The 22,582-nt window shown below is 39.7% G+C and overlaps 1 protein-coding gene and 1 non-coding gene across 3 annotated transcripts in view; one reads left to right on the forward strand and one right to left on the reverse strand.

Moving 5' to 3' along the window:
• Window positions 1-9,553: 9,553 nt before the first annotated feature.
• Window positions 9,554-9,653, reverse strand: LOC128580370 (small nucleolar RNA U13). Its single transcript, XR_008378663.1, has one exon. It is a non-coding gene; the product is annotated as a small nucleolar RNA U13 (small nucleolar RNA).
• A 10,858-nt stretch (window positions 9,654-20,511) lies between these two features.
• CFAP95 (cilia and flagella associated protein 95) overlaps window positions 20,512-22,582 on the forward strand; it is a 90,746-nt gene continuing 88,675 nt past the window's right edge. For both annotated transcript variants that reach the window (XM_053565198.1, XM_053565208.1), the window contains exon 1: window positions 20,512-20,747. In XM_053565198.1, coding sequence (XP_053421173.1) covers window positions 20,605-20,747 — 143 coding nt within the window. In that variant the 5' untranslated portion in view covers window positions 20,512-20,604. The remainder of the gene's footprint in view (window positions 20,748-22,582) is intronic.

The following is a 22,582-nucleotide window of genomic DNA, read 5'->3' on the forward strand; positions in this document are numbered from 1 at the left end:
AGCAAGGGACTTCTGGACCCCAAGAGGAGGACAAAAACAGTGGAAAACTGGCAAGTGGTTGCGTGTGTTCGATCGACCTAATCATGCCAGCAACCGTAAGTACAAGCAGCAGTGAGGCTACAAACCGAAAAGACCTTACCTGTGAACTGTCTCGGTGTTGTTCTTGGACTTGGCACTCAGTTGAACTGCCTTGGGGAAAGCTTGAGCAGGAGTGTGGAGAACTTTGGGCATTGTCTGGGGTCCCAGACTGAGCCACTGATCTGGGCGCAGGAAGCCATTGTCAAAGAACTGCCCTGGCAAGATCTTCCCTCAGGGTCTCAGAGCAAGGATTGGGTGGGTCAAAGTAACCTACTGACTGAGCAGCCTAAAGGCGGGGACTGAGCTGCCTTATAGCCTTAATCCTTAGGGGCAGAGTGAGACGGTTTTGGCACACTGGAGCCTTAGGCTGTTGCCCTGGGTAGAGTGCCGTGACGTCACAGCTCATAGCAACCTCAAACTCCTGGGCTTGGCACCACCCAGACCTCCGTAAGAGCTGTGCAGAGACCCCTGACTCGTGACCCGCACCCACCGGGCCTCCACATTCCCTGACCAGGAACTGCAGGAGCCACGCAACCCTGCGTCCTCCCTCCTGTGTCCTCCCAGCTTCCACACTAGCCCGTTCATGTGGACAGGGTCTCTGGTAGCTGCATGCCCTTTGGAGCCCTCCCTGCCTCTGCACAGAGCTCTTCTCCTGGCCAGAGACTGGCTGGAGCCTTGGGCTCTCTGTGCCAAAATCACTGGGCGCCTGGCACTCCCAGAACCGTGTGCACCACCCCCAGCCCTGTTGCTGGATCTGGGTGTGTCACAAACCAGAGCTGCTTTCACAACCAGAACTCCCTAGCTAGAGCAGCCCCAGAGGAACTACACAGGGTCACTCCCTACAAAGATCCAGCAACAATAGAGTGATCCTGCTGGGGTCTAATCTTGGAGAGACACCTCCCCAACTCTGAGGACAGCCAGAGGCAACAGTGAAAAACAATCATGAGGTGAAATCAACAGAAAAACTATGGCAATATGAATAATCAGAGTAGATCAACTCCCCCAAGGATCAATGGGGCAGAAACAGCACAAGACCCATGCACAAATAAATAGCTGAGATATCAGAAATTGAATTCAGGATCTGGATAGCAAATAAGATCGAATTAGAATTCCAAAAGTTATCTTAAGAATTCAACGGATTCAAAGACCAAATGACCAAAGATTTCGACACATTGAGACAAGAAGTTGCATCCCTCAAAGATCTGAGAAACACAGTAGAATCCCTCAGTAACAGAATGGAGCAAGCAGAAGAAAGGATTTCTGACATTGAAGACAAAGCTTTTGAACACTCCCAAACCCTCAAAGAAGAAGAGAAATGGAGAGCAAAAACAGACCACTCTCTCAGAGAGGTCTTGGATAATTTGAAGAAAACCAATATTCGTCTTATAGGGATCCCCAAAAGTGAAAAAGGGGCCTTCACAAGGCACAGAGTCTCTTCTCCATGAGATTATGAAGGAGAATTTTCCAGACATGCCAAGAGATTCTGAAATTCAGATAGCAGACAGTTTCAGAACTCCATCATGATTCAACCCAAATAAGACATCCCCCAGACACATCATAATCAATCTCACTAAAGTTAATATGCAGGAGAAAGTTCTGAAAGCTGCCAGATGAAAGAAAACCATTACCTACAAGGGGAAGAATATCAGAATAACTGCAGATCTCTCTTCTGAAACCTTTCAAGCTAGAAGAGGATGGTCATCGACTTTTAAGCTCCTAAAACAAAATAACTTTCAACCCAGGATCCTGTACCCAGCTAAACTGAGCTTCATTTATGATGGAGAAATTAAATACTTCAACGACATTCACATATTGAAGAAATTTGCCACAACTAAACCAGCTCTCCAGGACATTCTTAGACCTATCCTCCATAAAGACCAGCATAATTCTCCACCACAAAAGTAATCCCACCCCCAAAATTTTTGATCAAATTCCAACTTCCACAGTCGCAAAAGGATTAAAAATGTCCGCCGGTCTCTCAAAAGGCTTATCAATACTCTCAATTAATGTGAATGGTTTAAATTGTCCTCTAAAGAGGCATAGGTTGGCGGACTGGATACAAAAACTCAAGCCAGATATCTGCTGCATCCAAGAATCGTATCTTACATTAACAGACAGATATAGACTCAAGGTGAAGGGATGGTCATCTATATTCCAGGCAAATGGAAAGCAGAAAAAAGCAGGCATTGCAATCCTGTTCGCAGACACAATAGGCTTTAAACCAACCAAAATAATTAAGGATAAGGATGGACACTTCATATTTGTTAAAGGTAATACTCAATATGATGAGATCTCAATTATTAATATTTACGCACCCAACCACAATGCACCTCAATTTATAAGAGAAACTCTAAAAGACATGAGCAACTCGATTTCCTCCACTTCCATAGTAGTTGGAGATTTTAACACCCCTTTAGCAGTCCTGGATAGATCCTCCAAAAAGAAGCTAAGCAAAGAAATTTTAGATTTAAACTCAACCATTCAACATCTGGACTTAACAGACATCTACAGAACATTTCATCCCCAAAAAACTGAATACACATTCTTCTCATGAGCCCACGGAACATACTGCAAAATCGACCACATCCCAGGCCACAAATCTAACCTCAGCAAATTTAAAAAAATAGAAATTATTCCTTGCACCTTCTCAGACCATCATGGAATAAAAGTTGAACTAAATAACAACAGGAACCTGAATACCCATACAAAAACATGGAAGCTAAATAACCTTATGCTGAAGGATACATGGGTTACAGACGAGATTAAGAAGGAAATCACCGAATTTTTGGAACAAAACAACAATCAAGACACGAATTACCAGAACCTCTGGGATACTGCAAAGGCAGTCCTAAGAGGGAAATTTATAGCACTGCAAGCCTTCCTCAAGAAAACAGAAAGAGAGGAAGTCAATAACTTAATGGAACATCTCAAGCAACTGGAGAAAGAAGAACACTTCAACCCCAAACGCAGCAGAAGAAAAGAAATAACCAAAATCAGAGGAGAATTAAATGAAATTGAAAACAAAAGAACTATACAACAGATCAATAAATCCAAAAGCTGTTTTTTTGAAAAGATCAATAAAATAGATAAACCTTTGGCCAACCTAACCAGGAAAAAAAGAGTAAAATCTCTAATTTCATCAATCAGAAAAGGTAATGATGAAATAACAACAGACCCCTCAGAAATTCAAAAAATCCTTAATGAATACTACAAGAAACTCTACTCTCACAAATATGAAAATCTGAAAGAAATCAACCAATACCTGGAAGCACGCCACCTACCAAGACTTAGCCAGAACGAAGTGGAAAAGTTGAACAGGCCTATGTCAAGTTCTGAAATAGCATCAACTATACAAAATCTCCCTAAAAAGAAAAGCCCAGGACCAGATGGCTTTACGTCAGAATTCTATCAAACATTTAAAGAAGAACTAGTACCTATACTACTAAACCTCTTCCAAAATATAGAAAAAGAAGGAATATTACCCAGCACATTCTACGAAGCAAACATCACCTTGATCCCCACACTAGGGAAAGACCCAACAAGAAAAGAAAATTATAGAGCAATATCACTAATGAATATAGATGCTAAAATACTCAATTAGATCCTAACAAACAGAATCCAACAACACATCAAAAAAATTATACACCATGACCAAGTCGGATTTATCTGAGGGTCTCAAGGCTGGTTCAATATACGTAAATCTATAAATGTAATTCAACACATAAACAAACTTAAAAATAAAGACCATATGATTCTTTCAATTGATGCAGAAAAAGCTTTTGATAATATCCAGCATCCCTTCATTATCAGAACACTTAAGAAAATTGGTATAGAAGGGACATTTCTTAAACTAATAGAGGCCATCTACAGCAAACCCACAGCCAATATCGTATTGAATGGAGTTAAATTGAAATCATTTCCATTTAGATCAGGAGCCAGGCAAGGTTGTCCATTATCTCCATTGCTCTTTAACATTGTAATGGAAGTTTTAGCCATCGCAATTAGGGAAGAAAAGGTGATCAAGGGTATCCACATAGGGTCAGAAGAGATCAAACTTTCACTCTTCGCAGATGATATGATTGTATATCTGGAAAACAACAGGGATTCTACTACAAAACTTTTAGAAGTGATCAAGGAATATAGCAATGTCTCAGGCTACAAAATCAACACCCATAAATCTGTAGCCTTTATATATACCAACAATAACCAAGCCGAACAAACAGTCAAGGACTCTATTCCTTTCACAGTAGTGCCAAAGAGGATGAAATATTTGGGAGTATACCTAACAAAGGACGTGAAAGATCTCTACAAAGAGAACTATGAAACTCTAAGGAAAGAAATATCCGAAGATGATAACAGATGGAAAAACATACCATGCTCATGGCTGGGAAGAATCAACATTGTTAAAATGTCCATACTGCCCAAAGCAATACATAATTTTAATGCAATTCCTATTAAAGCTCCATTGTCATACTTTAAAGATCTTGAAAAAATAATACTTCGTTTTATATGGAATCAGAAAAAACCTCGAATACCCAAAACATTACTGAGCAATAAAAACAAAGCAGGAGGAATCACACTACCAGACCTGAGACTGTACTATAAATCCATAGTGATCAAAACAGCATGGTACTGGCACAAAAGCAGAGAAGTAGATGTCTGGAACAGATAGAGAACCAAGAGATGGATCTAGCTACTTACTGTTATTTGATCTTTGACAAGCCAATTAAAAACATTCAGTGGGGAAAAGATTCCCTATTTAACAAATGGTGCTGGGTAAACTGGCTGGCAAACTGTAGAAGATTGAAACTGGACCCACACCTTTCACCATTAACTAAGATAGACTCTCACTGGATTAAAGATTTAAACTTAAGACATGAAACTATAAAAATACTTGAAGAAAGTGCAGGGAAAACCCTTGAAGGAATCGGCCTGGGTGAATATTTTATGAGGAGGACTCCCCAGGCAATTGAAGCAGCTTCAAAAATACACTACTGGGACCTGATCAAACTAAAAAGCTTCTGCACAGCCAAGAACATAGTGAGTAAAGCAAGCTCACAGCCCTCAGAATGGGAGAAAATATTTGCAGGTTATACTCCGATAAAAGTCTAATAACCAGAATCCACAGAGAACTCAAACGTATCAACAAGAAAAGAACACGTGACCCCATCTCAGGGTGGGCAAGGGACTTGAAGAGAAACTTCTCTAAAGAAGACCAACGCAAGATCTACAAACACATGAAAAAAAGCTCATCATCCTTAATCATCAGAGAAATGCAAATCAAAACTACTCTGAGATATCACCTAACCCCAGTAAGCGTAGCCCACATAACAAAATCCCAAAACCAGAAATGTTGGCGTGGATGTGGAGGAAAGGGCACACTTCTACACTGCTGGTGGGAATGCCCACTAATACGTTCCTTCTGGAAGGATGTTTGGAGAACACTTAGAGACCTAAAAATAGACCTGCCATTCAATCCTATAATTCCTTTACTACGTTTATATCCAGAAGACCAAAAATCACAATATAACAAAGACATCTGTACCAGAATGTTTATTGCAGCCCAATTCATAATTGCTAAGTCATGGAAGAAGCCCAAGTGCCCATCGACCCATGAATGGACTAACAAATTGTGGTACATGTATACCATGGAATACTATGCAGCCTTAAAGAAAGATGGAGACTTTACCTCTTTCATGTTTACATGGATGGAGCTGAAACTTATTCTTCTTAGCAAAGTATCTCAGGAATGGAAGAAAAAGTATCCAATGTACTCAGCCCTACTATGAAGCTAAATTATAGCTTTCACATGAAGACTATAACCCAACTATAGCACAAGACTATGGGGAAAAGGCCAAGGAAGGGGAAGGGAGGGGGGAGGTTTTGGTGGAGGGAGGGTAATAGGTGGGACCACATCTATGGTGCATCTTAGAATGGGTACAGGCGATTTTTACTAATGTACACAGCTATGATTTAACAATAAAAAAAAAATAAAAAAATAAAATAAAATACAAAAAAAACCTCATAAACTCAATTTCTACTTTTTTTTCATATTGAAATCATCATGCATGTAGGAAAATATTTAGTTATAAGAATAATAATGGCAGAATTCCTTTAATAATGAAGAATATTCTATCAAATATTTGGGTGCCATATCTCAATCTTTTACATAGCATATACATTGTATCTAATTTAGCAATAGGAGATATTTTATGGATTACCGAAACAATGAAATATTCCTCTGTTCCTGACGGGGGAATTACGTTAACGCTAAGCAAAATGTTAATACACTGTTGAATAAAAATAAATTACAGAGTAGTGTATATATTATAATTACATAACAACAATAAAAAGATTAAAAGATTTTATACCAAAATAGTAATAGTGATCTTGGCATTAATTGGGACCTTCTTTATTTCCTTCTCTCCTTTCTTCCATCCTTCCTTCTTTCCTTCCTATTTTCTAAATGACCATAGATAAGATTTTTAAAATCTTAAGAAAAAACGGAAAATTGCTATTGAATGATATATTGCAAATGGGCAGAATTGGGAGCTCTATTACAGATGTTAATGTGAGTACTAGCAACTGGGATTCACATCAAACGGGGAACTGACAGTGCAGAGAGAGTAGACATTCACAGTCAGTAAATAATTGTTTTACCTGATGTTCCCTCTGAAAATATTTGTTGATATTTTTAGGTCTCAAATAAATGAAAATGGACGTCCGGACTGAGTCAAAGTCCCGCTTAGAGTGAAATGTGACCGTGCTCTTGCTCAGTCTGGAGGAAGAACAACACCCAGAAGGGGATGTCTTGGGTGCTAGGCCGCACCTATGATGTTGCTTACCCTTCCTAGTGCAAGAGAGCTTAGAAATACGTGGTCTCAAAAAGGCTCACCTCAGACCACAGGTGATTGCCTCAGAGTCTTTCCTTCCACTAATTCCTCTGCCTGTAGAAACTGAAAGTCTGCGTTGGAGATTAGATATAAACCATACGGCATCTTCTGGAGGTCTGTGGTGTGCACCACACTGCTTGGTGCTTTCTTGCCTCCTCACCTTTGTTATGCTGTGCGCTCTGCTTAGAATGCTCCTTCTTTCTCCTCTAATGACACCTGGCCCCAGGCTAAGAAATACCACCATAAGCAATAATCTGTTTATAAATTCTAACCGTGTGGAAAGAGCACAAAATCTCTATAGTCATCCTCCAAATTTATAACCCCTTTCTACTTAGCCTGAGAAGTGGGTGGCATTGACCCATGTCAGTTGTAAACGCAGAGTGATGAAAAGACCAGACACATGCTCCCTGGGTTGGTAAAACAGGGTTTATTTAACCAGCAGGGGTGTCCAACCTGTGGCCCATGGGCCTCATGCTGATTATGTGCAGCTGTTTTGCTCATCCGTGGTGTTGGTAATCCTAAAAATTATGCATGGATCTTTTTTTTTCTCATCAACTTTTGTTAGTGTTTGCATTTTTAACATAAGGCCCAAGACCACACTTATTCTTCCAGTGTGTGGCATAAAAACAAAAAAAAATTTGGACATCACTGAAAGGTAGAAAAGGAAATCAACACAGTCATAATGTCTACCACAGAGATCAACAACATCCATCAGAACAGACAGAGGATCAGTCTTCTAAAATCCTCACCTGAGGGTGCATGGTTACAGATGGTAACATCTGGTCAAGGCCGCGATCAGTCCTGGAGACTAACTAGACTATTATATACAGTTAGTTTAACTAATTATATATAAGTTTATAAATATCTAAACTTATATACCCAAGACTATCAGTTCTCTAAGTAGACTAGTCTGAGGATGTGCTGGGGACCACCTCATTGGAGCTGGAGAACCTCATTAAACTCAGCTTTATACTAAGGAAATAAATGAAGATCAACAAAATGAGAACAAGCAAAGGCTATTTATTCAGAACTTGCTGTAGCAAGGGAGTCAGCCACCATCACTTGCTTTTTGGCAGACCCTCAAATGCAGACACAGGGGTGAAAAAAAGACAATACTTCGAGAATGCTCTGATTGGAGCTGTTGGCATGGGAATGCTATAGACATGCTGGGGACCAAAACTAGAGAAGCTGTTAGTTAATAGTCAAGTCCTGGCCATTTGGGGTCAATTGCTCTAGGGGTCATTGTTTGGCTTTCTGGAGTGTTACTAGAGATAGCAGTGTGACTTCCTACAAGTCTGACTTATAGCAGGCTGGCTTCCTGGGCTAGTTGAGTTCCTGAGCCTGTTGTTACAGGTTGTGGGTCAGATTACTACTTTTGTATTGGCTTGGCCATTGCTCCTTTGTATAGTCAAGCCTGCACACACTTAAACTTAGCATTGCAGAGCCAGAACAGTGTCAATTTCCCAGTAGCCTCTGAGACTCATGGTAACAAACCCTTAAGTCAGCTGGAAATATTTTCCTGCAATTGAAAAACAAACATGGGCAGGAAATTGAAGGCAAACAGAAGTGACAACTAGTTTTTCTCCCAAACAACCTTCACATCCATCGTGTTTTATCTATCAGCCTTAATTAATGCAATCATAGTGTGCGTCCCTGAAACTGCTTGCCATTATTCTCAGATTTAGATGATGTAGGACCATAGCATCCAAATAAAGCTATCTGGGGTGCTGTCGTGATAAGTTGGGAAAATTGCTGATGGTACTGATGATGATATATCCTGGCAGTCAAATTGTTCTTGGACAGGACTCCACATGCAGGTGCTTAGAGACTTCTGGGAATTGTGAGGCACTGTTACATTCTAAGTGTGTGCGTTTAGATTAGAAGGAAGGAAAAGACACTTGATGTTAAGTGAACCCATCATTCTTCCTTGGGTTTTGTTAGGTTAGGAAGAGAGATTGATCGTCAACTATTGAATTGATTTTTATACATACATTTAAAAATGTAGCACTTTGATGGCTCTCAACCAAGAGCAGTAAGTAACAATAATGAAACTTCAGCAGGGCTTTCTTACTGTTCATTTAGAAACATTCCTGCTTGCATTTCCAGAGGCCATATCGCTTAATTTTTTTCTCTCTCTCGAGTTATGTCTCAAATAATTTCAAATGAGACTGAGGAACAAACTAATTTCAACTCAGTCTAAGAGAATAAGTATTTGTTGATGTCCTGCCTCGTTCTCTGCACTGTCATTTTACATGTCGAAAGGTAGTATTTCATTCCTGATCTTAATAAGTAGGAAAGTACAGAATTAAGAAAATCTTGGAAAAGCATCATAAGAACTAATAGAAAAATCTAAAAGGATGTACACTTTTAAAATTAATAAAAATATACTAGCAAGTAAAACATCATCTATAAACTCCACAGAAATAAAAGGAAAGCAAGAAAACATTGAAAAACAAGAAAAAGACAATGCCATTTTACAATGCTATAACAACAAAAGGGCACGATTTAAATTTCCCTTTTTATGGGCAAAGATTAACTATATTATATCTATAAATAAACCCCATCTTAAGTAACTTTTTTTTTTTCACATTACATGCTGACATGGTAACAAGGTTTGAGGGAGGCACATCTCACACATTCACATGAAAACTCAACTGTCATCCTTATAAACTACGAAAGAATTACCATCCTAAATAACTCTAGATGCCTCAGTATGAAAAAATAAGCCAAGATGTATCCGGAAAACACAACTAAACCAAAAGTAGATGTTGCAATACTAATGCAAACAAAGAATAATTCAAGATTAAAGAATTAAAATGGAACAAAGGATATAATTTTATACTGATGGACATAATCAAAATATCATCTTTTGGCAAAGATTATAAGAGTGAGGCTCATTCATATTGAGTGTACACTAGTAGTTTTTTTGTTAGAGCAGGAGACTAGGCAACAGGGCTGAGACAGAGTGTGAGGGCTTCAAGATTCCATCCCTGCGGGTGTTAAACAGTCTTCAGGCAGAAACTAACTAGAGGACTGATAGCCACAGGCAGAACCCACTTCAACCAGCCTGTCCTCTGTCTCTGTCACCTTACATGAATTCACACCTCTGACTTGGGGGGTGGGTAGAGGCAGATCAAAATCATTTGTTGTTTTGCTCGTCCCAACTTATTTTCTTCTGTGTTCAGCAATACATTCTTGTGAGTTCATAGGGGAATCCTGAGATCCTAAATTGGGGCTATTTTGCTTCAGAGAAGAGTTATATTTATATTTTCCGGGGCCCCTTGAGGAGTCAGTCCCTTGATTAATACAGGAGTCTTGGCATAATCTTTCCAGACTGTCCAGTGGTCCAAAGCTTAGTCTCCATGTGGTAATTCTGACCTTGTTATTAGCCTCAGAGCATGCATTCATTTTGAATTTATTTTTCTCTAATCTGATTTCAGTGTATCTGTCTTCCCTTCGCCCTCTCTTTATTTCCTTCTTCTCTTCTTTCTTCCCGCCATCCTTTCTTACTTTCTTCCCTCTTGCTTCAGACATGCTAATACAAACAGAGTCAAGTGGATGGGAGCGAGTGCCCCACTGTCCTCAGTGTCAGTCAGAGTAAAACATTGTGCTCTTAAGGAATGCATGTCCAGACATGTCAGCTGTGATAAGGATGAAGAAGAGGTTGCCTTGTTTAATTTGCTTATCTGGAAAAAAGAGAAGGCATGGGAACGCTCTTGAAATATCTATAAAGATCTCACAAGACCCAGAGATAAAGCTTCTCTTTACCTTCTAGTAGCAGAACCAACAGGTGGATCTAGACAGAAGGTTCATTTTAGCTCAACAGAAGATGGTACTTCTACTTGTGCAAATTGGAATGGGCTGCCTTTGTTAAGTGTAAGTTCCCTCTGTACACTCATCTGTATGCAGAATCTTTCACATTTATACTTTGGCTAAAAGGCTGTACCAAATAACCCGTACTCTCCCAGTACTCAGATTCTAGGCTAGTTTATTCCATGATTCTCTCTTTAGATATAAAACAAGACATTGTAGCCATCTGGAAAAAGTATTTTCCCACATTATCACTATAATGGAAGGAAATTTTCTGTTGCAGTATTGAAGAAACCTTTCAAATTGGTGAATCATAGTAATCATTAATATATTTTACTTTCAAAATACTTTTCCTTATAATAGGCCAAAAAAGGCAATTAATTTTTATGTAAAATATTCTCCTCACACATCCACACTGGGAAAAATATGATGCATTTTTCAATAATAATAAGTTTCAGTCAGAATAGAAATTTGATTCATCTTTCACTAAATAGAACATACACTGGTAAGGGAGAAGAGATGATACAGCCTGAATTATATAATAAAGTTTATATTAGATTTCAGGGTAGTTTTCTTTAATATTGAAACTATAATTCTTGATAGAACTGAATACAAGCTTTTGAATATTTTTGTAGAGGATATTGAGATCTTAGTAATTGTTTTCCTCAGTATTTTACATGAAAATAAAATAATACTTGTTCTAAAATCATTGCTTTGGGGAAAGCAGAGCATATACTATTCCACTGTGGAATAAAAATTTATGTTGAAATGTTTCAGCATTCAGATACTCTTTTCTCTGGATTCCAGAGTGACAGTAGAACTCTGAGGGAGAGAGACTAGAGTCCTATAGTCCTACCAGTGACAATGGTCACAGTGGCATGGGGTGACCCAGAGAAGAAAAATCAGTCCAGACACAGGGGATGAGAGCAAAAGAAAGGCAGATTGTAGGCGAGATGTTCTTCAGGACAAAAAGGAAATTTGACAAGGCAGAGGGACAAGAGGAAAGCTATTAAAATTAAACTATTTCACCATATTTTATGAATGCCTTGGGGAATTGAATTATATGATCTCAGAGGAAATTAACAAAGGAGGAACTTTGGAAGCATAACTGCTAATGGACTAGCTACCTAATGTCTTAAGTGGAGAGTCATAACTTATCCAGAGGAGATAAAAATTATAGAGATAATGGCTAAGCTGAGGAAATAGTGCTGTAGTCCTCAAGGCCAGACTCTTGTAGACAGGTTATATATACATATACACATACATATATGTTTATTTAAGTTTGGTTTCTATAGTAGAACAGGAAATTCCTCAGAATCCAGAGATAGGAAAAAGTTTGCCTCTTAATAGATGTGATTCAGCTTACTCATTTTAGAAATAAAATGACTATATACAGTTAACCCTTGAACAATGCAGGATTCGGACACTGACCTCCTGTGCAGTTGGAAATCCTCACGTAACTTATGAGTCTTCTCAAATGTAACTGCAAATAGCATACAGTTTAACAGAAGCCTTACTGATGACATAAAGAGTTGACTAATACATATTTTGTATGATATGTGAATTATATATTGTATTCTTTCAATAAAGTAAGCTAGAGACAAGAAAATGTTATTTGTGGTGGGGAGCATTAAAAAAAAAAGAAAAAGGAAAGAAAATGTCATTAAGAAAAGCACAAGAAAGAGAAAATATATTTAGTGTTCATTAGGGGGACGTGGACCATCGTAGAGGTCTTTATCCTTGGACATAATTGTGTTGAGTAGGTTGAGGATGAGGAGAAAGAAGAGGTGTTGGTCTTGCTGTCTCAGGAATGGCAGAGGCAGGAGAGGTAGAGGAGGTGGAAGGGGAGGCAAGAGAGGCAGGCACACTTGGTGTAACGTCTATTGAAAAAATCCTTGTATAAGATGAGCCGCACAGTTCAAACCTGTGTTGTTCAAGGGTTGTTCATTTTATATGTCAACTTGACTGGGCTAGGGGATACCCAGATAGTTGTTAAAACATTATTTCTAGTTGTGTCTGTGAGGGTTTTTCTGGAATAAATCAGCATTTGAATTAGTTGTTGCTGGAAATGTTTGGACTGGAAGAGATGAGATCAGCACTCAGAATGTACTGAGAAGAGGAGGGCTACAGCTCTCTCAGGCATGGGGCAACTTCATTTTATTTCTTATAAGCTTATATACTCTTAACAATACATAATTCTGCAAATATACATCATAATAGCAAACCAGCTGGTGATAGACGGCCCATAGGATAAGAATGGAAAGTAACTATAAAAAGAATACAAAGTAATCATAAAATCTAACTATTTATCTGGAAAAAACAGATGTAACCTTTAACTAAAAATGCACATTAACTTCTCTTGATTTTCCCCTCCCCAGGTCCCTTCCAGGAAATTCCAGAGACAATCAGACTCTGCCTTCAGGGTCTGCCTCCTGCATGATTAGCTTTCTAATCATTTTGGAGTATCTTCAAAGAACATCCCTCATGTGGACTCTGGAAAGTTTTCTTCAAGCATAAATCAATGGCACTCGAAGTTACATTGAGGTTACGTTAGTAGACTGTATAAAGAATATCTGTCCTTACTGATGTAGACTAGTCTCATCCAGACTGTTGAGGGAATGAATAGAACTAAAAGCAAGGAAGGGAAAACTCTCCCCTCAAGCTAGGAGATCCAGTTTTTTTGTGCCTTCAGACATTAAACCTCCTGGTGTTGGATCTTTCAGTTCCAAGTTACACCCTGATTCTCAGGCCCTCGTAACTGGCAGTTACACTATTGGTTCCTTTGGTTCCCAGGCCTTCAGATTTGAACTAAATTATACCAATGGCTTTCATGGTTCTCCGGCTTCCAATAACCATGTGAAATAATTCCTATTATAAATCTACTCGTATATATTTCTAAATATCCTATTGCAATACCCCACATCGTTTTGTGAGGGCCAAGTAATAGAGTAAGTCCTCACTTACCGTAATTGACAGTTTATGAAATGAAACCAGTTTTACCAAAGGCTAATTGATATAAACAAGAGTTAAATTCCTATGGGATATTTCTGCTCACAAAACATCTTCTAAGTAAAGACCACAAACACTGAAATAAATTAGGAAGACTAATAAAATCAAGTAAAGTAATTATTTATCCAATTTTTGGTGTTCATTGGGGGAAAGGCAGTAGTAGAGATGCTGCATTAAACCAAAGAATAAATGTTTGCAAAGCAAAATTTGTAAGGTGTGCCTCCTCCCATCATGTAGTTTAAAAGCAATCCATCACAAACATGGTGGCTCACTGAGCTCTTTCATACTGTATAGTTTATTGTTGTAAATTTGTATAATTATTTTATCCTTTATAAAGTTTTATTTTATAATAATTTGTCTTCATTCATTCATTCACTTATTTCCTAACCCACTTATTTCAGTTCAGGGACAGTGGCAGGAGACTATTACGGCAGCTCCAGATGCAAGTCAGGAACAAATTCTGGGCGGGACACCATCCCATCGCAGGGTACACACACCTCCACCCACACTCACTCAGACTGGAATCATGTAGACACCCTGATTCACCAAATGTGCAGACTCCACACAGTGGTTCCATTGGGAATCAATATTTTTCTCATCAATGTTATAACCAAAGGGCAGTGAATGAAATGATGTTACTCAAGGATGTGCTATATATGTAAAGGTAGTCTATAAAGTAATAAATAGTAATAAAATAGTCACCTATTTTTAAACTGCACACAAACTTTATGGCCACCCTGTATATGGATGGAATCTGTTACTATCTGCTGTGGGTATCTGTTATTTTTGCCTATCAGGCATGCTTTCTCATTCTTTTTGAAATAACAGCCTATTTTCCTTTTAGTCTAGTCCCATACTTTCAATATAGATTGTTCCTAAAGGGTGAATATCATCTCTGAAGGGGAGCCTATACCATAGGCCCAGTTGGGGAAAGTACCACATCACCTCTGTGCCTGGCACTAGTGATAGTTTCAGGATAGTTCACGTGTGTCAAGTAAGGTCAATCAGTGACCAGGATTGGTTTTGGCCCTAGAAGGAAGAGGGACACTTCATGTTGTGGGCTAGTTAGGGAACAACGTAAGTCAGTGGCCATCTTAGGGAGAGCTTAGTTAAGAAAAAGATAACCCAAGCAGGAAAGCAGATCCAAGAAACAGAGGAAAGGCATCTTAAAGACATCATCAAACCCTGGATTTCAGATGCACTTGATTAAACCAGATGTACCCCTGCTGGTGTTGCATCTGGATTCATGGAATTTTAAACAACATGAATCCAAAACTTCTTTGTCCTAACTGGCTTGACTCAGTTTTCTGTCATCAGCACTATTATGAGCTGAATGGTGGGCACAGAGATGCCAGCCTATAATTTCAGCTACTTGGGACTTTGAGGGCAAAGGATCTCTTGAACCCAGGAGTTAGAGTCTAGCCTGAAAAACAAAGCAAGATCCATCTCTTAACAACAACAACAACAACAACAACAACAAAGCCGAGTCGCCATTATCAGCCTATCAGAAAAACTTCAATTGCAAATCATTGTTTTACTTGGAAAACCTCTGGACCTAATTTATATTTAAAGCAATTAGATGACTACTTCAAATTCAATACTTAAAGCAAGAATACTTTTATTTTCTTTTGTGTTTTTTTCTTTTTCAAATGAAGTCAAGACGTTTTCTAGCTTCTTCCTTGACCCCCAAGCCCAGACTGGTGACCAGGCATCCTCCGCCATATGATTGGCTTAGTCAACAACCAGAAACTGCTGACATGTACCTGACCTCTGGAGGAAGTTTCTAACCAGCCTGCTCACCATGTAGCTGGTGGCAGGGCATGTAGGGGACAAGGGAAAATGGTCATTGCCACCAGAGGAGAAGCCCACCCCCACCTTTTCTTTGAGCTTCTTTCCTGAGAGGGGAGGTTTCTTTAACCAGATTAAATATAGAGAGGAACAACGAAAGCCACAACATTGAACTTAATTTCAAGTGCCACTTCTTTCATGGAACTCATTAACTGAGAACTAAATTGTCGCATTCTTGCTAATGGCAAACAGTGAAAGTTCCAAAAATCAAAGCAGCACTAGGGAGGAGAGGAAGAAATCATTTTATAAAAATGGACATCTACTCTCTGAATAATTAAGAATATCCAATTTGCAGGATATTTTTTAAAATCCCTAATCTACCTTTATGTTAGAGAATGACATTACTAATCCTGGACATTACAATTTGTCATAATAATTATGGACAATGACACCAAATAATTTCACTTACTGGAGAGATTAGATATTAAAATAAAGGTTCTGCTGAATTATAGAATACTATACATTGAATATTTAATAAATTAACCCCCTACTATGCTGATCATTGGAGTTCCAGAAATAATGCCTGCTGCATGTCAGCACTTAATCAATATTAGTTAATTATAATGGTTTGAGAGCAAGTGGATGCCTAATTGGTTCACAATCCAAATTAGAAGCACAGAGGAATTATACTCCAAGTTAAAATCGTTCTACAAAAGACTGTTGGTAGTTATGAATAATTAAAGGGAAGGAAAGAAAATTGGAGCCTTTTGCAGGGGTTGGGTCCTTTGAGAGTTCCTGAGTTTTTAGATATGAACTTATTCATATACATTTTGGCTTTGGTTGGTAGGTCTGATTATTTTTCTTTAATATAACTTTGAATTGTAACAAATTCTCCTGGGCGCTCAGCAATAGAATGAGTCCAGAAAGTATTCTACTTCTCAAGAGAGGAAGACTAGGAGAGGGAAATAGAGGGAGAGACAGGAGGAAGAGAGAGAGAAATAGCAGAGGGAGGAAGAAAAGAAGGATTAGGTCATGGAAGAGGAAGGGATAAGGGGGCAAAGTGGGAAAAGACAAAAGAAGAAGGGAGAGAAAGAGAGGAAAGGAGATGGAGGCTGGGAGGAGCAGACTGGATAAGAACATCTTACTCATTTTGACACAGCAGATGGACTCCCATGTCTTTATATGTAATACTCAAAAGGGAAACGGTAGATGTGATGGGTGACAGAAGGCTCTTATGCCTGGAGAACCAAAAAGAAAAAAATACGATGAAATTCTTGATGATGACATCAGTGCTTAGTTTTTAACTTTGGAGTGCTATACAATTTAAATACAAGTTTTTAACATATTTCAATGGATTTGACATAGAGATAATACAAATTAATTTTCTAAAGTAATTTAGAATTCTTGTCTCTCAGCCTGTGGCTCAAAGGAGTAGGGCGCCGGCCCCATATGCTGGAGGTGGCAGGTTCAAGCCCAGCCCCGGCCAAAAACTGCAAAAAAAAAAAAAAGAAAGACATTTGATAGACAGAAGTCATTTTAATGGTGGAGAAGATGCTGCTGGTGACTTTAGAAAGTGCTGAGCCTGGCTTTTCTGGGAAATGAGCAGAGATCATTAAACATAAAAGTCAGGGAGATGGTGAAGAGGTTTGCTCCCGTGGGCACTTATATCTGGTTGGTTTCCATCTGACTGATATACATCTGTTTTAGATTGCTGTCCTACTTGGTTCTTCTCAGCAACCTCTTCAGGGATCTCATAAAGCAAATAAAGAAATGTATTAGAATAGGCTGATAAAACAGAATTCCCACTGCCCTAGTTCATCTGCCTGCATTTATCCTTCAGAAAAGTCCTATTTCATCCACCTGAACTCTAATTTCTCACCCAGAGCATATTACAGTGTGAGGGGATTAATATAAATAGAAGGCATTGCTTTAAGTCCTACACTTCACTGGTTTGATGAAGTTTGAGGAAAATAGAAATGACTCAAGTATGTTGGGGACTAGTGATTTCACATTTGTGAAGCATAAGCCTTATTTATCAATTTGAAAAGAAAGGATTGTATAGTTATGCAAAATTACCCTTATCGCTGGTAGCATATCCAAAACTCTTGGCAAAATTTTTCTGATCCAGACTATAAGGTTTCATAGTAAAATATGATTAAAATGTATTCATTAAAAATTCTCTTTAAATAGATAAAGATTGAAAAACAGTGAGAAAAAAAAGAACAGTAAGTATACCTAGGAAACACCATAAATAACAATTACATTTTAGGATACTTTTCCCAAAGGATGAAAACAAAATCAGGATCTAATAATGATTATAGAAGGAGTTAAAATTTAATTGAGGCTGAGCACCTATTAGGCACTGTTCTACCTGTTTTTTTTTTTTTTTTTTTGTAGAGACAGAGTTTCATTGTATTGCCCTCGGTAGAGTGCCGTGGCGTCACACAGCTCACAGCAACCTCCAACTCCTGAGCTTATGCGATTCTCCTGCCTCAGCCTCCCGAGTAGCTGGGACTACAGGCGCCCGCCACAATGCCCGGCTATTTTTTGGTTGCAGTTTGAACCCGCCACCCTAGGCATACCGGGCCGGCGCCCTGCTCACTGAGCCACCTGCGCCGCCCTGTTCTACCTGTTTTTAATGTATTTATTGTCTTATGTAATTCTCACAAAACCCCTCTGTGGTAAGTGCTGTTCTATTTTTTAATTTATCCATAAAGAACTAGGAAGCCCAAAATTCTACAGAATGTAGAGTGTATACAAAGAGAATGAAATCCATCTGAATTTGAGGATATTAGAGAATTAATCTCCTAAATCCTAGAACAAAGATGTTGGAAAATATTTAGTAGACACAGAAGACAATAAAGATTGTACAGTTGGTACAAAACGGAAAGCAAGTTTACCAGAAAGCATATTCACAAACTCAAATAGGCCATCAGATTGACTTCAGGAACGCTAAAATAATGAGGTATGCTTGGTTTTGCTTGTTTTCTTAACTTGCCATTACTTGATTGCTGAAAAGCTTTTCCATCTCTGCAGCACTCAGGCTCAGTGGATGGAGCTTGTCTCTGGGCAGCTTTCATCTTGGAGCCAAATCATCTGCAGAGACATGACGTTATTATGTTACTACCATTTTAAGCATACATAGAATAAACACACAAACATGATAGTAATATGCCAATATTTCTGGAGTAACAGCAATAACTTATGCTTAGGACAGAAATTGAGCTTGACATGAATGTTTTTTACACTTTTGAAGTTAGCATATTTTTCTTGTAGTCCTTCAGGAAGAAAAGGCTAAAACAGCTGTTAGCATCTATTAGCACTTAGCTGGTGACAGTGGACTATTTATTTGGTTTTAAATAACATGGTTTAACTGTGGCTTTCGGTAAAATAGGGACCTTAGAATGCAATAGGTCCCCACACTGTGCACCACAGGCCACAGAAAAGCACTTAGTAGTTGTGTATAACAAATTTGGGAAATCTGAAACAGAAAAGCATCTTGCTATTAATAAATCTTTCATGAACCAGAGACTGTACATGTAATGTGAATTTGCGAATTATTTCTTAATTTGACTGTTATTGAGTTTGAAGTTTTGAGTACATGTGGTCTTCTTAAAATAAGAGGCTTCTGGAACTTATGGGAGCCCAGGTGAATGTAAGGCAAACATAATATGCACCATTGATTCGACATTTACAGATCCCATGTATTGGGCTGCGCCTGTGGCTCAGTGGGTAGGGCGCCAGCCCCATATAACGAGGGTGGCTGGTTCAAATCCTGACTCCAGCCAAACTGCAACAAGACAATAGCCGGGCGTTGTGGCAGGCCCCTACAGTCCCAGCTACTCGGGAGGTTGAAGCAAGAGAATAGCCTAAGCCCAAGAGCTGGAGGTTGCTGTGAGCAGAGGGTAAGAGAGGTGACACCACGCACGCTACCAAGGGCGATAAAGTAAGACACTGTCTCTAAAAAAAGAAAAAAGAAATCCCAGGCACTACTCGCTATGCTGGATAAGAGTGACAGCAGCAAGTCCATCCGTGCCCTTTAGGTGCTCCACTGAGGTTGGGGAGGAGAATTTTGATGTGTTAAATATTCTTTCCCTGGAAAGTAAAAAATGAAATAAGCACCTTTCCTTCTATAACACAGCTATCCAGAAACTATTTGAAGGCAATGGCATAATCCTTTTGAAATCTCCTTCCCACACACGATACACAACACAATAATGTGATGACTTTGTATTGTCATAAAATATGGAAAGTTTCAAGGAGGAGAAACTTGGAGGAGTCTCGGGCTGCTGAGTGCTGGAGGCCCCAAGCGGCACCTGGCAGTAGTCTTTCGGTGTCACATCCTGAAGGGACTTCTAATTCTCACGCCCACCTCTCTCCTGTGGTCCCACTCCCTTTCGTTTTTCAGAGGAAGAAACTAATATTCAGAAAGGTTGAGAGAGCAGCTGAACTTGGAACCAGGTTTTTGGATCTTCAAACACTTTAGTTGATTTGCTGCACGATTCTGCTCCTCCTCTGTCTCAGGTAGAAAAGCTGTATAAAAATGATATACTTTGGGAGTTTAAAGGGGCATTCTTATGCTCCCCTTTAGTCAAACTTCAAGAACTTGTAAGTAGAAGGTGTGGAGACAGCAGATGATTGTAAGTAGAACTTACGGAAGCACAGCCCGACCAGACCCTCTCTAGGCTCAGCGACTTTGCCTTAACCCACTCAACGCTTCCACGAGTTGGCTGGTGGACAAGTGAGACTACGACTCCCAGGATGCAGCTCCTCCTTCTACCGTCTATGCAGCCCGGGATCCCCCTCATTGCATTCTGGGAAATGTAGTTTTCTGTCAGTAATTGCACTGTCTCGAAACCAGGACTGTTAGGTCAGAGGGGTCCCCTCCATTGACCACACCCTCTTTGTGGACCCCGCCCCTGGTTGCTTAGGAGATGGGAGACGCAGCGGAATCTTGGCACTAGCCTTCCGGCCTGGCCTCAGGTGCACAGGGTAATCCTCTGAGGTCTGTACCTTAAGGGCGTCCATGGAGAACCCCTGTCCCGACTGGTGCGAGAGCACTGAATACTGCTATGAGATCGGACCCACTGACGTGCTGGAGCGCAAGGGCTCTCTCACCCTCCGCTCCCGGAACAAGAAGTACTCGAAGCCCGTGTTGGTGAATTCTTGGTGAGCAAGTTCCCCTCATCGCCGTGCGCTCAAAGAGGCGGGAGAGGGGAAGGGATTGGACAGGAAAAGAAAGGAGAGTAATAGAAAGGTGACGGGGTGGAGAGGAGAGAGGAAACAGGAGAGGAGAATGAGAAATGAGGTGAAGAGCAGAGAAAGAAAGGAAAAGAGAAGAAAGAGGTGAGAAAGAAAATGATGAGAGAAGTGGGATGGGAGAGAAGAAGAAAAGAAAACGAAGGGAAACAGAGAGTGTGGAAGGAGAGATGGGGAGGATGGGCGTGAGAGTCGGAGGAGGAGATTAGAGAGGCCTCCAGAAGTATCTCTCCAGCACACAATGGGACCTGAGGTTTCAGACCGTCCACGCAGGGCAAGGAGTTGGAGGTGTTTTCAGAGGCCTGGAAATCACTTTCCGAGACAAGTACTTCCTAAAAGGCATCTCAGAGGCTAGGGCACAGCAGGAGGGAGATGTCTGCTCAGAGGAACCAGCTTCCAGAGTTGCCATTTCTTGGAGAGACAGAGGTGCACACTGAGTGATTTGAAAGAGGTACCTCAAGGACCCCGAGATTACTCACGAGGATGCAAAATGGCATCTCCCACTGGGTAAAGCAACCACACATAGTTTGCTTGGTGTATGCTGTGTTTACACCTTTTAATTAGTTGGCCACATTTAAAACTAGGAGATTCGCATAAAAATCCAGGTTTTTGTCTTCTCTTGAAAAGTTGAAAGACCTAGAAAGACAGTGTTCTGTTCCTTCTGGTAACTATGAATGTATGGGAGCTGAGCACTGGCTGCTCCTTCAGATGGGTCCTGTTCTCCCTGGAGTAACTTGGGAGCTGAGCACTGGTTGCTCCTTCAGATGGGTTCTGTTCTCCCTGGAGTAACTTCTCTCATCCGGTTCTTGCCTGGCCCCAGGAAGCATTTGGTTTACCTCCTGCGCTTTAGGGCTTAGACTTGGAATTCACTTCTTCTTTTATATCACAGTGACCAATAACAAGGCCATGACCGGGAGAAAAGTGGAGACTTTTAGAGCAGCTAGGATTCTTTCCTTCGGGTTATTTTTTCTGGCTGTATGATTCACCATAATTACTTTTGGAGTATTTGGAATATTTGGGGAAATGGGAAGAAAGAAAGAAATGAGAAGTCACAGATCTTGTCTGCTTTATACTTTTGCTTTTGAAAAAGAAATAAATAATTTTGACTCTAGCCCTAAAGCTAAGCCCTACTTGGTTCCATTTATTTATGTAATGTCTGTGAGACTTGCAGTTTCTATCTTGCAAACTTTCTAAAGCCTATTCTCCACTTTCCCACAAGCTTACTTTTCTACTTTTACTTCTCATTCCTAAAACAGACTCTCTGTCTACTTTGAACTCAGTGTATGAGGTGATGTAGATTTGGAATTCAAAGATACACTGGGAAACACTAAAATTTCTTTTACCCTCATGGCCTTCCAGCAAAACACGTAGCTCTTCTGTGGTTCTGTTACTCCATAATAAATGTTATGTCATAATATAAATATGTTACTGTCATGATATAAATCACCTCTAGAAGTTATTATTAAAGAGAAAGACCCCTTTGCAAAGGGGTCAATATTATATTGTAGCTAATACTATTTATTTAGTACAACATAATGGTGAAAAACTTGGGCTCTAGGTTTGAATGCAAAGTCTTCTGCTATGTGATGTGGCAAGTCACTTGATTGCTCTGGGCCTCTGTTTCTGCAACTGTAAAATAGGGATGACGAGATTATTATAAAATTAAATGAGGTATAGTGCATGGAGAGGGGTCCTCAAACTACAGCCCACGGGCCACATGAGGTGCTGTGATTGTATTTGTTCCC

The sequence above is a fragment of the Nycticebus coucang genome, chromosome 2, assembly GCF_027406575.1.
Source record: "Nycticebus coucang isolate mNycCou1 chromosome 2, mNycCou1.pri, whole genome shotgun sequence".
In the NCBI taxonomy this organism is placed as follows: domain Eukaryota; kingdom Metazoa; phylum Chordata; class Mammalia; order Primates; family Lorisidae; genus Nycticebus; species Nycticebus coucang.